Source organism: Pogona vitticeps, chromosome 2 (genome assembly GCF_051106095.1).
Source record: "Pogona vitticeps strain Pit_001003342236 chromosome 2, PviZW2.1, whole genome shotgun sequence".
Taxonomy (NCBI): Eukaryota; Metazoa; Chordata; class Lepidosauria; order Squamata; family Agamidae; genus Pogona; species Pogona vitticeps.
Window position 1 is genome coordinate 252,221,309 of NC_135784.1, and position 17,436 is coordinate 252,238,744.

At 39.9% G+C, this 17,436-nt stretch overlaps 1 protein-coding gene across 3 annotated transcripts in view; it reads right to left on the reverse strand.

Annotated features, from left to right (window-relative positions):
• The window catches only part of SNX24 (sorting nexin 24), a 93,087-nt gene that overhangs the window by 28,277 nt on the left and 47,374 nt on the right, over positions 1–17,436 (reverse strand). Inside the window, exons 1-3 of one of the 3 annotated variants that reach the window (XM_078386236.1) lie at positions 11,887–11,972; positions 11,620–11,703; positions 5,127–5,231 (exon numbers count right to left, since the gene is read on the reverse strand). In XM_078386236.1, coding sequence (XP_078242362.1) covers positions 5,127–5,231; positions 11,620–11,703; positions 11,887–11,907 — 210 coding nt within the window. In that variant the 5' untranslated portion in view covers positions 11,908–11,972. Of the gene's footprint in view, positions 1–2,266; positions 2,472–5,126; positions 5,232–11,619; positions 11,704–11,886; positions 11,973–17,436 lie in introns of those variants that run through there. The other 2 variants (XM_020790652.3, XM_072992423.2) reach the window with 2 other exon arrangements.

A 17,436-nucleotide genomic window follows, 5' to 3' on the forward strand; every position in this document is an offset into this window, starting at 1 on the left:
CTTGACACAAGTGTCTTGCAGCGATCTACGGGTATCTTCGCCCATTCTTCATGGGCAAAAGCCTCCAGTTCAGTCAAATTCTTAGGCTTGCGCACTGCAACTGCTTTCTTTAAGTCCCACCAGAGGTTCTCAATCGGATTTAAGTCTGGTGACTGCGATGGCCACTCCAAAATGTTCCAGCCTTTCCTCTGCAACCATGCTCTAGTGGACTTGGAGGTATGCTTGGGATCATTGTCCTGTTGAAAGGTCCAACGTCTCCCAAGCCTCAGGTGTGTGACGGACTGCATCACATTTTCATCCAATATCTCCTGGTACTGAAGAGAATTCATGGTACCTTGTACACGCTGAAGCTTCGCTGTACCTGCAGAAGCAAAACAGCCCCAAAGCATTATTGACCCTCCGCCATGCTTCACAGTAGGCAAGGTGTTCTTTTCCTCATATGCCTTGTTCTTCCTCCTCCAAACATAGTGTTGATCCATGGGCCCAAACAGTTCTAATTTTGTTTCATCAGTCCACAGAACACTATCCCACAACTTTTGTGGTTTGCCCACATGACTTTTGGCATACTGCAGTCGACTCTTCTTATTCTTGGGAGACAGCAAGGGGGTGCGCCTGGGGGTTCTGGCATGGAGACCTTCATTACGCAGTGTGTGCCTTATTGTCTGAGCTGAAACTTCTATACCCACATCTGACAAATCTTTTTTCAGTTCCTCAGCAGTCACACGGGGACTTTTCACCACTCTACACTTTAGGTAGCGCACAGCAGTCGAAGTCAGCATCTTCTTTCTTCCACGACCAGGTAGCATTTCAACAGTGCCCTTTGCCTTGAATTTGTGAATGATGCTTCCTATGGTGTCTCTTGGTATGTTTAACTTCTTTGCAATCTTCTTATAGCCATTGCCCTTCCTGTGAAGACAAATCACCTCTTCTCTTGTCTTCCTGGACCATTCTCTTGACTTCACCATGTTTGTAACCACACCAGTAAATGTCTAGAAGGAGCTGAGTATCACAGTCCTTTTAAAGCTGCCTAATTGGTGCTTATTATGCTTGATTGGTGCTCGGTGACATCCACAGGTGTTTTCAATACCTGATCGAAAACACCTGAATGAACCTCTCTTCTTCAGAGTGGTAGTCTTTAAGGGGTTGAATAATTGTGGCAATGAAGAAACCACAAAAGAAACATTTACTACTGTATTACATAAACAATTGATGTTATTTTAGTTGCATTTGGTTCTTTAAAACGTCCTTGTAGGATTTCATTCTGAATACAATTCCAAATGTACACTATAGTCCCTAAACCCCTTTACAGCATTGGGGGTTGAATAATTTTGAACACAACTGTATACTGCCACTTAATACATTAAGCAACAAACATTTAAAAGAACTAAACTGGTTGATAATCACATATTATCTCTCTGCAGGAATATTGCATCTCCTGGCATCTAAACTAAAAAGTAAGTGCTAGGATCAAACAAAACCTGTATGTTTTCTTTTAAAAATGGCTTTAAAAATAGTACACTACAGTGGGGTCTTAACTTGAGAACTTAATCCGTATTGGAAGGCGGTTCTCAAGTCAAAAAGTCTGTAAGTCAAGTCTCCATTGACCTACAGTGCATTGAAAACCGATTAATCCTGTAACAGGCCATTTTTGTTCCATTTTGGTTTTTTTCTGGTCTGTAAGTCAAATCTCAGTCTGCAAGTCAAACCTAAATTTTGCGGCCAGAGAAGTCTGTAACTCAAAAAGTCTGTAAGTCAAGCCGTCTGTAAGTCAAGGGTCCACTGTATTTATATACAGTACATGTCTATTTTGTTTCTGAAGAGCTTAATATTTTGTGTCCAAAATTGAGCCATAAAGATTACTGTATCAGATACAGTGATGCCTCGCAAGACAAAAATAATTCGTTCCACGAGTGGTTTCATATTGCGAAAATTTCATCTTGCAAAGCGCGGTTTCCCATAGGAATGCATTGAAATTTAATCAATGTGTTCTTATTTGTCTTGCGAAGCACGGCCATAGAAAAATTTGTCTTGCGAGTCACCCAAAAAAATCACAAAGCACTTTCGTCTTGTGAGCTTTTCGTTCTGCGAGGCATTTGTCTTGCGAGGCATCACTGTACTAGGTCTTCAGGCACAATTTCTTCCCCTGCCCAAAAAGTAACATAATGCTTTATAACAGACATTACAAGCCTCTGAGCTTCACAGCAATCTATATTACTGAACAGCCTTGCATTACTATCACATAAATTAGTCCAACAATGAGTATCACCTTTTCTCTCAACTGGTTTGATCCAATATCTCCTTTAACTGACAGAACCTTCTCCTGAGTTGAATATTTCCACTCGCAGAAAGCAGAGGGGAATTTTTCTGACTTCCTCTCCTTTCTCAGCATACCCTTCCCTGTTGTTCCAGAAGACACCTCAGCCCTTTTCAGAGCCATGGGGGGGGGTCAATGAAAATGGCTTCCACTGCATTCTACTACTGGAAATGCTTCGTCAGATCTGTCTGCAGGAGGAAAATACTAGCTCCAACTCATAATCTGGATTCAATGCAAATATTCTGGAAATCAATAAATGAAGCAGCTTTTAATAATATATAAACCTAAGTTCAGACTGTATTTTTAAATACAATCTGATCATTTTTTAATCTTATCCAGTATTTAGACACAGTTAACATACTTTCAGAAACTGAAACAAGTACCACCTTAAGCCTATTTAGTGAAATCTGCAAGAGACCTGGGTGGCAAGAAATAAGAATATCCCTATCAAGAAGCTACATAATCTCATATAGGCATACCAAAGGTAAATAGTAAATGTGGAATAAGGAATAGCAAGCAAGCAAGCAAGCAAGAAAGAAAGAAGGAAGGAAGGAAAGAAAGAAAGAAAGAAAGAAAGAAGGAAAAAAAGAATAAAATACCAGCCAGAAAAGGCTTTATCTGGAAAAGAAACAGAGCTTGATAGGAATAGGAATAACAATTTTATCAGTCATTGGGAGCTGTTTGACAGAACACATAAAAAGAGAAACCTAGACAAGGCAAAATCTGATGCAATTTGAAATTACATCAGATTATCATCTGACATCTTGTAACCATGCGAACTGTATTTTACACATTTAAATTTCACCAAGGCTTATATATTTTTAGAAGGTGGTGACCAACAGAAGGATCCTTCTTAACTGTCCATCACCACTGTAAAAAGTGATGATTTCTTTGTTCTGATTCCAGAGCTAGAAGCATGAAACAGGTAGATAAAACAAGAGGATATGCAAATAAAATAACTTCTAAAACTGCTAGCACATTTGAAGAAGTAGACTACATCCCACAAAACCTTATGCTATTCATGGCCTGGTAAAAGATATGATGGAAGGGACTGGAGCATATCTAGTTTAAAACAATTATGTAAATGCTTCCGTTAGTTGAAAGAGATGGAGAGGTTCTCCTACCCAATTTTATTCCTGCAACACTGCTGTAGTTAGTACTATTAGTATACTGAGTACTTATCAGAGCTCAGAAAATTATATTTTAATAGGCATTACCTATTACAGTGGGGTCTTGACTTGAGAACTTAATCCGTATTGGAAGGCGGTTCTCAAGTCAAAAAGTCTGTAAGTCAAGTCTCCATTGACCTACAGTGCATTGAAAACCGATTAATCCCGTAACAGGCCATTTTTGTTCCATTTTGGTTTTTTTCTGGTCTGTAAGTCAAATCTCAGTCTACAAGTCAAACTTAAATTTTGCGGCCAGAGAAGTCTGTAACTCAAAAAGTCTGTAAGTCAAGCCGTCTGTAAGTCAAGGGTCCACTGTACACCTAAGGAACTTTAATTTTCACTAAAAAAAAAGTGGTACAGTATCTATAACTATGAACTTCCATGCTCAATTACTTGTATCCTATCTTTCCATGAAGGAGCTGAATTTATTTATTTATTATTTGAATTTATATCCCACACCATCTGGCAACCAGGGCAGTCTGGGTGGCTGCACATCAATGTGATGTATATGGTTCTTCACACACATTATATTTCATAGCAGCAACATCTAAGTCCTGAGTAGCAGGCATTTTCCTTCACTGTCGCTTTAAATCATCTTATAGGTCAAAAGCCAATTTGAAGTACCTCTCAATCGCTAGAAAGATGGATCTGTTTCTCTCCTCCCCCCGCCCCGGAGGCTTCTGTGTCACTTAAAACACTGACTCTCGAGAGTTTCTTAGCCCCTCAGAAGAAGCTTTTAGAATATGCAAAGAGCTGCAGGGATGTTGCCCACCTCTTAGTTCCTCTAAAGAAGTAGCTCTCTAAGTGGAAGCATCATCTTGGATCCTGGCTATTATATATATTTGTTTTCACAAACTGGCAACCAGCAGGGAGACTATCATTCGACTGAAGGGAAGAATCCAAATATACTGTATTAGATAAATAATTAATGATAAATAAAATAGGTGGAGAGAGCGATTGGTCAAAGGTTAGCCAATGAGCTTAAGGGCTCAACAAGAATTTCAACCTCAGCTTTTCTAGTTGAACACGTGTATCCGCTGCATCACGTTCTTAACTCAAAGTGGTCAGAATCATATAAATAAGCTACAGTGGACCCTTGACTTACAGACGGCTTGACTTACAGACTTTTTGAGTTACAGACTTCTCTGGCCGCAAAATTTAGGTTTGACTTGCAGACTGAGATTTGACTTACAGACCAGAAAAAAACCAAAATGGAACAAAAACGGCCTGTTACGGGATTAATCGGTTTTCAATGCACTGTAGGTCAATGGAGACTTGACTTACAGACTTTTTGACTTGAGAACCGCCTTCCAATACGGATTAAGTTCTCAAGTCAAGACCCCACTGTATTAACCATCTTTAAGTCAGCTTAATTGATACTACAAGCCTCTCCCATGTTTGGATATAATGTGCCAGTGGCATCATAGCTATATGCCAAATTCTGCGTAGTCAGTCTGATGCTTTATAATCAAGTGGGACATAAATGCTTTCAACGCATAAATACTGTAAAAAGCAAATAAATTATTTCCTATAAACTTGAAACTTGAACTAGTAAGCCTCTACATTAACCATCTCTAAGCATAGCCAGAAATAGTAACTTATTAATACAGCTCAGACACTATTTCTTTTTAAAAGCAACTCACCTGTAAATAAGTTTCCAAACCTTGCCGACGCTGTTCGAGGACTTTGGGCACCCAGTTCCTCACATGCTTTGAAGGGATTTCTGGGGTTCTTATAAATTTCTTAAGCTAAAAATATTAACAGACAAATACACATCTCTTTAATAAGGTCTTATAAGAAGGAAGGAAGGGAACTGGAAATAGAGAATGCATCTATCTATCTATCTATCTGTATATATGAAGGCAGAAGATATATACACGCAGTATACTGCATTTTGCTATCAAAACTGTTGACCTAAATCATACAGTTTGCCCCAGCCACCCCAGTGAATCAATGGAATTAGGTAATGACTTAACAAGTTCACATAGATTCAATGGATCTTACTCCAGTTTGGACTAGCAATGGGATTCAGGCCTTATTCGTGGCTTTCTTTAATTACAAATGTTATGCTATATACAACAATGCACAGAACCTGAAATAAATATTCATAACAGGTAACATGCTGGGCAACAGCTTAGCTCCGGAACTAAGCACTCTGGTATGTCATTTTAGAAGAAGTAGCTGTGTTAGTCTGTGCAGGCATATCAGGCAAAATCCGAAGAAACAAAACAAAAGAAGACAAAGACATGTGGCAGTTTAAAAACTATTATACAGTGGTGCCTCGCTTAACGGGTGCCCCATTTAATGACGAAATCGCATAGCGATTAACTTTTTGCAATCGCTTTTGCAATCGCTTTGCGATGTTCCCTATGGGGAAAAAGCGCTTTGCGATGATCAGTACCTGTTTCGCTTACCGATCATCGCAAAGCGCTGATTTTTTAACAGCTGATCGGTGTTTCCAAAATGGCTGCCGGGTTAAAAAAAATGCCCACCCGCTGTTTTCTGGGATGGATTCCTCGCTTACCGGGCAGCGAAAATGGCTGCCATATGGAGGATTTTCGCTTAAAGGTGAGTCTGAAACCCATAGGAATGCATTGAAGGGGTTTCAATGCATTTTTATGGGCTTTTTAATATTGCATAGCGACGAAATCGCTTTGCAGCGATTTTTGCTGCACCAATTATCGTCGCTATGCGAGGTACCACTGTAGTTCAGTGTGAGCTTTCATGAACACATCCACTTCACCAGACACACGGAAACAGAATAAATGAAATCTCAGTTTCCGTGTGTCTGATGAAGTGGACGTGTCCATGAAAGTTAAGATGCCACATGCTTTGTCTTGTTTAGTCTTGTTTCTTTGGATTTTGCCTGATATACTCTGGTATGTCAGTTATTGCAGTCCCTTTACAGGATTAAATGTTTAGAAAACAACAAATCAGCTGAGCAAGATGAAACTGAACAACATACAAAATTACAATAGCTTAGTTTTCAACTAGAGATGGCAACTTGTGAAGAATAAACATAATCTTAATATTTAACAGATGAGATGTCTATGTTAACAGAAGATAAGGGACTGAGTGATTCAACTGTCAGAAACAGAAATAAATAAATAAATAAATAAATAAGAAATATTAAAACTCATAATCTATATTTTAATAAGTTGGTATGGTAAAATATGCCACAAATATTTATTTTATATTATTTATTTTATATTATTTTATTATATATTGTAATATATAAAATATAACTCCGCTCGACCCTTGCCCATCCCGGCTAATTGAAAGATCTGTCAGGGGTCCAGGAGGCCGTGAACGCCTCTTTGAGAGAGGGATTGGTCCCTACCACCTTGAAAGAGGCGGTAATTCGTCCACTCCTTAAAAAGCCTAACCTGGACCCAAGGCTAGTGGTTAACTACCGACCAGTAGCAAACCTCCCTTATTTGGGCAAAGTGTTGGAGCGAGTTGTGGCTGGGCAACTCTAGGCGCTGCTGGATCAAACGGATTTTCTAGATCCATTTCAATCGGGTTTCAGGCCTGGTTTTGGTACAAAAACTGCCTTCGTCGCCCTGTATGATTACCTTTGCTGGGAGAGAGACAGGAGGAGTGTGACCCTGTTGATACTCCTGGACCTCTCAGCGGCTTTCGACACCATTGACCATGGGGTCCTTCTGGATAGGCTGGCTGGGTTGGGAGTTGGGGGCACTGCTTTACGGTGGTTCCGCTCCTTCCTGGCTGACCGTGTCCAGAGGGTGGTGCTGGGGGACAGTTACTCTGCCCCATGGCAGTTATGTCATGGGGTTCCTCAGGGCTCAATACTGTCCCTCATGCTGTTCAACATCTACATGAAACCGCTGGGAGAGGTCATCAAGAGGTTTGGGCTGAGGAGTCAGCAATACGCTGACGATACTCAGCTCTACCTCTCGTTTTCCACCAATCCAGGCGAGGCAGTTTCTGTGCTGAACTCGTGTCTGGACCTGATAATGGACTGGATGAGGGTCAATAAATTGAAACTCAATCCAGACAAGACGGAAGTGCTGTTAGTGGGTGCTTCGCCAGACAGGCTGGAGGGCCATTTCCCTGCCCTGAATGGGGGTACCCTCCCCCTAAGGGACAGGGTCCGCAGCTTGGGGGTGCTCCTGGACCCCAGTCTAACACTGGAAACCCAGGTGGACTCAGTGGCCAGAGGCACCTTCCTTCAGCTGCAGAAATTATACCAGCTACGGCCCTACCTGGGCCGTGGAGTCTCATGACAGTTACACATGCACTGGTAACATCTCGCATAGATTACTGCAATGCACTCTACGTGGGGCTGCCTTTGAATATGGTCCGGCGACTGCAGCTGGTCCAGAATCGAGCTGCGCAGCTGGTGAGTGGTGGGGCCGCTAGAGATCACATCAAGCCGATTCTGTTTAATTTACATTGGTTACCAGTTGCTGCCTGGGCCCAATTCAAAGTGCTTGTTTTGACATATAAAGTCCTAAACGGCTTGCGCCCGGGATACCTGAAGGACCGCCTCCTTCCATATGAACCTACCCGGCAGTTAAGATCTAACCAGGGGGCCCTTTTGAAAGAGCCGTCCCTTAAGGAGATAAGAGGGAGGGCTTGTAGAGGAAGGGCCTTTTTGGCAGCTGCCCCCAGACTATGGAATGCCCTTCTGACTGAGATTCATCTGGCGCCGACGCTGATGACGTTTCGGCGCGAGGTCAAAACCTTCCTGTTCCAGAAGGCTTTTAACTGAAATAATATCAGCTGTGGGTCTGATGGCAATTTTTAGAATATACACTTTAATTGCATTTTAATTATTTTGCCCTTTTATTTTGCCTTTTTATTGTATTTTAAATGCTGTAAGCCGCCCAGAGACCTTCGGGTAGTGTGGGCGGCATAATAAGTTATATAAACAAACAAACAAACAAACAAACAAACAAACAAACAAACAAACAAACAAACAAACTTTATTATAACACATTTTATTATATTGGTACCTTTTGCAAGGCTTGTGAGAATGGCTGATGGTCAGATTCCAAAGGATCTCCTGTATGGAGAATTAGTGGAGGGCAATCGCCCCAGAGGGAGACCACAGCTGCGATACAAGGACATCTGCAAACGGGATCTGAAGGCCTTAGGGATGGACCTTAACAGATGGGAAACCCTGACATCTGAGCGTTCAGCCTGGAGGCAGGCGTTGCATCACGGCCTCTCCCAATTTGAAGAGACCCTTGTCCAGCAGGCCGAGGCAAAGAGGCAGTCACAAAAGCAGCAAAGTCAGGGAGCTGCACAGGGGACATACTGTGTTTGTCTTCAGTGTGGTAGGGATTGTCACTCTTGAATTGGCCTCCTCAGCCACACTAGATGCTGTTCCAAGTCCTCCATACAGAGCACGTTACCATAGTCTTTTGAGACTGAAGGATGCCTAACTGGTAACCTTTTGCAAAGACTGAAGGCAGCCTCAATGAAATCACTATAATATTACTACAATGTTACATAGAATCATATAATAGTGCAAGCCCCTGCTCAATGCAGCTATTTGCCTTATAGTAACTGCATTCTTTGCTTGTAATCCTTTTGAGTAGCGTAATAAATCCCAACTAGGCTGTGAAACTGATGAGTCAGTTTCTCCATAGGTTCCATTGATTCAGTGGGCCTAATCTAGTTGTGACTTATTATGCAAATATACGGGATTTGAGCCATAGTTTACACTCACAGTTGTTCTACAGGGTTCTTGCTTGCATGCAAAGCCAACACATAAGCAGAAGCCTCTCCTTTTCAGGCTAGCTATCGCTTGCACGAGCAGAGCAATGGCTGGGTGCAAGCTAGGGTTGGAGCAAGCCTCTTCCCTCTCAATGTATTGATGATCCTGTACAGTATAGGGCTTTTATGATGAAAGAGGAAGACTGATATATTTTGAACAAACCAACAAAATAAACCTCCCAGGGAAGAGCATGAGAAACCATGTAAATATCTTGTGAGGTTTCAAAGAAACTGCCTTTTGAAATATCATCCCAGGTTTCTCATTTCTAATGAGAACAATCACTCACATTTTGGGGGTTGGTATAACACAGAGCCAGATAAACATCTGTAAGTGACTCCGCATGTCGAACAAGCTGCCTGAGCAATGATTTTTTTAGAAATTCAAATCAAACCAAGAAAAAGTCCGACACTCCAGACAGCACCTAGAGTAGATTTCCTGTATCAATGTTCAATCTCTGTACCACCTTTAAATAAATGTGAAGTGTTTGGGGTGGGGCGAAATCACAGAGGCAGAAACTCAGCATTGACTTTGACATGCCTGTCCAGAGGGACTGAAGAATTTACATTTCACCTTTGAGCCTGAAGAGATGTCACCCTATCAAAAGCTGTGTCAACAAAAGTCCCTGAATGACAGTTGAAACATCCAGCAAAGGCAATTCTGTTGTATGGGAAAGGGCCTATGGTTGCTTCAATATATAATTACTACAGGATCGGCCTAGATTCTTACAAAAAGCACCAAACTCAGGCCATTAAAACTTTGACATTTGAAGAGACATACTTATCTGCAATAAAAAGGTAGTCCAGATCTCACAGATTTTTTTTAAAAAAGGATAATTATTTGCAGGCTAGCTAATTAATAAATACAGGTTAATTTTAAAACTATAATAAAAACAGACGAAACTTGACATTACACAACGTTCTTGTGTTTGTTAGCAAAAAGTTATGCCACAGGGATAACTGCCTGAGTAAGTGTGTGCTCATGTGGAAATATAATTTAACAGCAGTTCCACAATACTGTACATGTTGTCATATATATTAACAAAATGTTACTATGTTGGAGACTAATGATAACAAAAACATCAATTTTATTTATTTATTTGTTTGTTTGTTTGTTTGTTTGTTTGTTTATTTATTTGCCACCTATCTGGTCATTGCGACCACTCCAGGCGGCTATAAATGAAATAATGAATAACAATAAATGAATAACAGCAGAAGTATAATCTTATATGTCCTTGCACATCAAGAGCAAACTCAATTCTATTTTTGCTTATCTTTATGTGGTAAAAGTGACACAACGAAAAAGAAGTTACCATCAGGCTGGGAGAACCCTGTGTCTGTAAAATGTATAGGAGCATCATTACAAAATAACAGCCCAATGAGGACTAGTACGTCCAGCAGGTATGGGATGTTGACGGTTTTACGGAAGGATGAGAGAAGAATGGAAAACTAGTGGTAAGGAGAGAGAGAGAAGGAACAGACCAAACATTATGGAAGAAAGCATATTTGGTTGGCAGAAGAGCTGAGCTTGGACAAGTTACCGTTTAGACTATTGGTGACTGGCCATGCTGACTAGGGAATCACAATAGTTGTGGTCTGAATTATCAGCTTTTCCGAACTCAGCAGATACTCTATTTGTCACAATTTTCTACAGGGCCCTTTTGTTCATATACAAAATCTCCCTGACTGACAATTCAAGGCAATAGTAGGGGCACTTGTCGGTCCTAAACTCCATGTGGTCAGCAGGGTCCACTACATGTTCTTGGCCCTGGGAATAGGGACACTGGCTGTAATTGCTTGGAGGTGCTCTTTGAACCTTTGCACAGCAGCATCCAAAAGCCCAGTCTTCATAGCAATTTTCCTTTGGAAAAGACCAGGTAAAGGGCAGTACTAGACACTGGTTACTAACGTCCACAGACCTCCTTTAAGAAACAGCATCCAACAGCAACCAAGATCTTCTTGTAGAGCTATGCCAACATAATGCAAATTGCCTCCAGTTAAGAAAATACCATAGACATTCTCTGTTGCAGGCAAGTAGGCAAGAACACAACAGATATTTCCTATGGCAATTTCCTAATTTCATAAAATTCACCTCTAAAAGTTAATATTGTTTGCCTCATGTTGCCGTAACAACTCAAGAGGATTTTGGCCGGCCAGAATGCACCTTCTTTAATGCAGATGTTTCAGTAAAAAGAACAGCTAGAAGGGAACATGCTACAGTATTTCAGTTCTTTAAGGCAAAAAGTTTTTTCCACCATTTCTAACAATTATTTAAAAGCAGGAAGCAATACAGCACTATCAAACAGAGAAGTATGATGCATTTATTAACAGTTCTGAAACTAAATGAGTGCAAGTTAGACAGAACTAGTTAACAAACCTACATGCAATAGTTACCTTTTTATGCAGAGCATGAAATTCACTATACCTCTTTTCGACAAAGTGTTTTCTTCCATTCGTTAGTACTTCTATTTTAAAGACCTGTAAAAACAATGGATAAGGTTACCTTTTATCTACTCAAAATGTACTTTCCTGATAGATTAGCTTTCTGATAGGTTTCCTTCCTTTAATCACTGTAGTTCCTCTCCACCAAAGGCAAGGCCGGTAGGAGATACTAAGGAGCAGCAATGATTAATGAATACTCTGACTAAACCCTCTACTCACCACTGGGTTCTGCAGAGGCATCTAAGGACTGGATTTGTGATGCTTCAAAAACTTGTATTATGCCATCTTTATATCATCTAGAATTTATTTACTATGACAAACAAGAAAATTACATTTTAAAAATCTATAAATACAAAAGAAACCAGGAACGTGTCTCATTTAATCACATACTACAAAACATTAATAAACTAGCACATGTACAGTTTAGTGACAGATGAGTGTATCTTGTAGAGCGCAGAAGATATAAATGCAAAGACGACATTGCAGGTTAATTTCCACCTAACCTACATATTCATCTCTTGTCTCAGCTGGGCTTGTTCTACTCTTTGCACCAGTTAAAAGAAATGTGCTACATGCTCATTTTCTGTGCATGATGTGTATGACAGCTTTTGCTGCTGCCTGAAGAAAGTTGAAAGGGCAGATGAAGAAGCTCCCTGTATCCACTAATTAGTAGCCACAAGCATGACATCTTCTTGATTTACGAGTCACAGGGTCAGATTCTCAGGGCAGGTGACAAGAAATACCTCAAACACTCATGAAAACGTAATGCAGCAAAATCAGAATCAGTTAAAAAAACACTCACATATATTTACAATATTTATTTATTTACAAGATTTTTTTAGCCATTACCAGTGGTCTCTGAGTAGCATTGCTTTCCTAAGATATGCTCTATTAATAAACCCCTGGGTTTGACCCACCGAGGACCGCCAATATTAGGCACAGGACTTAATTCTAGATCAGAGGTTTATCTCTTTGAAAAATGAACTGATGGCAGGGTTTTGGATAGAAATTCTTCCTGAATACTTAAAAAAGCACAATGTAATACCAAATCCTCTTAATATGGCTTTAAAACATTGCTCTTTATGACTGATAGTAGTTAATAATGTTCATGCAGTTCAAAGAAACTTGAGAGAATGCACATTTCCAGCTCTTTAGTTCACTTCTGTGATGGGAATGGTGCCATCTGTTTTCATTGCAGTCTCTGTCTATGTGTGTGTTATGGAATTCTTCTGGACTCTGTTTTGAACAATTTAAAAATGCACAAAACTACTGAATGAGGTCTTTGAAGAACTTGGAGTAAAGTTAGTATGTTGGTGAGACTCAGCACTATTCTTTTCTTTTCATTAAAATCAGGTGATAAGCCGGAAAGTCTCTGGCATCCTTTATGGAGTGGACAAAGTGAAGTTCCATCAAGTGAAGTCAATACTTCATTTTAGGGAGTTTTCTTGAGTAAGAAGTTGGGATTCAGCCCCTTCTGATTGGGTTTGTAATTCAGGATAGAAATCCCTTAAGAATCAGGCTCAAAATGTAAGGTTTATGTTAGATACTCATCTCACTCTGGACATGTAGATGGCACCTATATGGTCAGAGGCATTTGTACAGCTCTCCTGAACAGATACGGCCTGGCTACTAATTCCTCTTAACCCAGTAACATCCAGATTGGGGCTCTGCTAGGGATTGCCTTAGAAGAAAACAGGTATACACTAGGGCAGCTAGATTGCTGAAGGCATAGGTCAATTGGATTGCTGATAAGTATAGCTCAATCAAACTTTTCTCAGACAGTTTAACTAATTTTCTATGCATTCCAGGCTGACCATCTTGTGCTAAGTAATATATATCCTAGGGCTAACAATATTTGTTCTCCTAGGCATCCACCCAGTGCTGAAATGTTCTTATCAGGTTGAGCAAGGGATGACTTGTCAGTGCTGGTGACTGACATGTAGAATGCAAGGAATGTTAAACAGGGCCTATCCTATAAACGTAGATGTGAAGTGAAAATATTTATATCCACCGATTCCTTTTTGATAAGTGTTATCTTATTTCTAACATTTTTAAAACATGGCTGCTTTCTGCTAATTTATAGCATTCACAACTGGCTTATTTTGATTTTATCCTTAATTTATTAATTCTGTAAGCCACTTTGAAAATCTGTAATTGAAATGTTTAAAATCAGTAAAGATACCTCTTGGGTCTTCGCTATTTGAAGGGTTGCATCACCCCATATAAGCCTCCTTGGCTTCTAGGCCCTTCTGGGAGGGGACCTTCTCTTGGTTCCACCACTTTCCCAAGTTCCTTTGGTGAGGACACAAGAGAGGGCCTTCTCAGTGGCTGCTCCCAGGCTTTGGAATGCATTGCCCAACAATCCAAGCTGGCCCCCCTCCCTCTTGTCCTTCTGTTGTCAGGCAAGCTTTTAAGTGTCTAGGGTACACTCTATTTTTTTTGAAATTTAGATATTTTAATTTTTTAAAAAATGTTTTCAAAATTGTTTTTCATTCTGAGTAATATTTGATTTGTGTTTAATATATTATATAGTTTTGTATGGCATTTTAAATTAATTACTGTATGATTTTAATCGTTGTGAGTCACCTTGGATCCCGTATGGGGAGAAAGGGAGCAGATGGCTAGATGGAAGGACGGATGGATGGAAGGGCAGACAAACGGACATGGAAATTGTGTTGTTGACTTTTAAAGGAGGTTTCCAGTTTCCTCACGTTTCCTGACTGCAGCCTGTTTTCAGAACCAATGACCATTGCACAATTATGCTAACAGTGTAACTATCGAAGGCAATTTGCCATAAACAAATTTGCACAACTCAGTATGCAAGAGATAACATCTAGAGATTTCTTAACTTACGGCAATAGCCTTCCAAAAGTTATACCATATAGGTAATTGCACAACAGGATTTCAGCTGCTGGTTACTGAACCAGCTCCTGTTCTTCGCACAGCCTTCCTTAAAAACCTGTCTCTTAGTCGTGCTCAGGTGGGCATACAGCATAACTGGGACTAATGACTTAGCAAACATAGATTGAGCACAATGTACAAGAGAATTAAGGTAGTGACGCTCAGGTATTCTTGTGGGAGATGGCCTCAGAACTCTGACTCAACATGTTTAAAGACTACTGAACCCCTGTCCTCCGCTCATCCAAGAATAATTTTTAAAACCATTCATTCACACCATGCTGTCTTCCCTCTTAGTTACAGAGGTGAGCATATCAAATCACAAGCAGAATCTGTATGAGAACAGACAGCATACATTCGCCCATCACCACAACTTGTTCTCCTAATTCTGCAGGTGTAAACCTTGAACACCAAAGTTCATGATCACTTTGTTTTTTCAAGAACTTTGCACAAAACGGTGTTCATGCTGCACTGGCTTGCAGGTATGAGAGATATTGGCCTTGGTTTCCTTGAATGGTTTAATTTTTGTTTCAAATTCAGTCACAAATCAGAAAAAATGTGCAAGGAGTTGCTCACTCATGCTACAGAAACAAGTAAGCAAGGAAGGAAGGAAGTACCCCTTCTTATAAACCATAGCCCCAATTCTGAATAGCAATCTTTCCTGGAAGCTGCAACTTTAAAGCTGACATAAGTGTCATTAAAAGTATAGACATATTGAATTTGTTTTCTAATCTAGTCCTTCCAGTAAGTAGCAAATAACATAGACAAACCTACATAACCGCCTTTTAATGGTGTAACTGATAAATGCATCAGATAGAACAGATCAGATCTGCAATAATTTGGCACTTAAATAATCCTAATTTCTCTTAATAGGCACAGTAATGTACACCTAACCAATTTTTTTACAACATGGAACGAATGCTTACAGAGACAATAACCATCCATTTAAAACATCCGCTAGAATTTAAGTTATGTAAATGAATAACAGAATTTATAGCTATCAGTATGAATCAAGTGTGGAAACTCATATTTTTCTCGAGCCATCATGCCAAAAAGATGACATTTTATCTCATAACTATCAAAAGGCTGGAAAGGAAGACGTGGGGGCTGTTAAATCAAAGCTCTGTTTTAAGAACTCTTTTTAGGAAGCCATAACAAAGTCTTTCATGGTTTCTGGATGAATTTTAATAACAGATGGCTTTGTTTAAAATGGATTTTTGACACACAACAGTAAGTCATCATCTGATTACCTAGTTATTATAAAAACTCAAATAAAATTATACATTACAGAAACAGTTTATCTCCCAATCCTGAAGCACAGGAGTGTATACTTCGAAAGTTCTAGGACCATAATACATGGCTTTCCAGTTCCCACTGCACTATTCTGAATGTTATGTCTGGGAAACAGTGGCCCAGTTCAGACATAATTTTATGCAGAAGCATAAAGGCCTGAGTTAAGACGCTGTTTGTATACTCAGCTCTACCATCACCTCTTCTCACAGGTTAAGGTAGAGGATTTATTTGAGATCCAGGTTCAATTTCTACAATTCTTTATAAACTAGGCATAATGGTTTTAAACAATTGCAACACGAAGAACCAACAGCATTAGGTTGGCTTTAGCTCATCCTCTCTGCTCAGATAGACTGATAGATGGGGTCACACAGAACCGGCTAGTGGTCTGTATGAGATGAGACTATACCTCAAAGCTAGCTATGAAAATCTTCACTTGTCAATCTTGCAGTGACTTTTTCCCCTGCCAGATGAGAATACAAGATTTTTTTTTCTGCATTTATGGTATTTAGGTATTTTTTTGTGGAAAAGTAGGAAAAATGTTAGTTGCAGTAGAAAATATGATATTTTTTTTTTGCATAAAGAGAGTTTATGTGGTGCAGAAAATGTGTTCTATACACAGTATAGGACTTTCCCCCCCCTCCCCGATAATCCAAGTCTTTACCAGCACTGCTACTGACAATAACAACAATTAGAGAAACACTACAGGGCTTTTTGCTGTCCCACAGGAGTGAAAAATCTCAGTGTATTACCTTTTTCATTAAAGATGAGATAATTTGCTAGTAATCACTTCACCATTGCTCAAAACAAGCTACAGAATCCTCTAAGATGCTGTGTTCTCTGGCCATCAGCTTGTTTTACAAAGCATTTTCTGAAGCAAAGAAAGTACAAAATTCATTGCAAATTCAAGGCTGGTTCCCAGCCTTGGGTAACCCAGGTCTTCTTGGACTGCAGTTCCCAGAAGCCTTCACTACCAGCTATTCTGGTCAGGGTTTCTGGGAATCACATTCCAAGAACACCTGGGATACTCAAGGATGGGATCTCCTGCTTTGGGCCGGGGGTTGGACTAGAAGACCTCCAATGTCCCTTCCAACCCTACCACTACTCTATGATATGACCCACTGCACTAGACGTATTACTGAGAACTTTCAAAATTTGAGTTCAGACTCTTGATAGTTTAAACAGGACGGGTTTACATGAAAAGAATACAGAAAAAAATATTTTAAAATATCTTCACAAAAAATTTACGCTTAAAATTCAAACCATGGCTTTTCTTTCCTGGTTTGCTTATGTCTGAGTTAATAAGACGTGCCTTTGCTCTTAAATAACCTGATCAAACTGCTTTTCTCTCTTCTGTTTCCACTCCAAAACACATGCAGTATGACTCAGAGAGAGTGCACCTTGCTGCCTCTGCATATAAAAATACTTTTAAAAACATTATTTCCTTACTTTCTGCTTATGACTTACATTTCACTCTTGATTATAAAAAAAAAAAAAACCTGTGTAGTGTAATGGACAGAGTGATGGACAAGAGTCAGGAGACCTGAGTTCAGGACTTTGCTCAGCCATGGAAATAGGGGG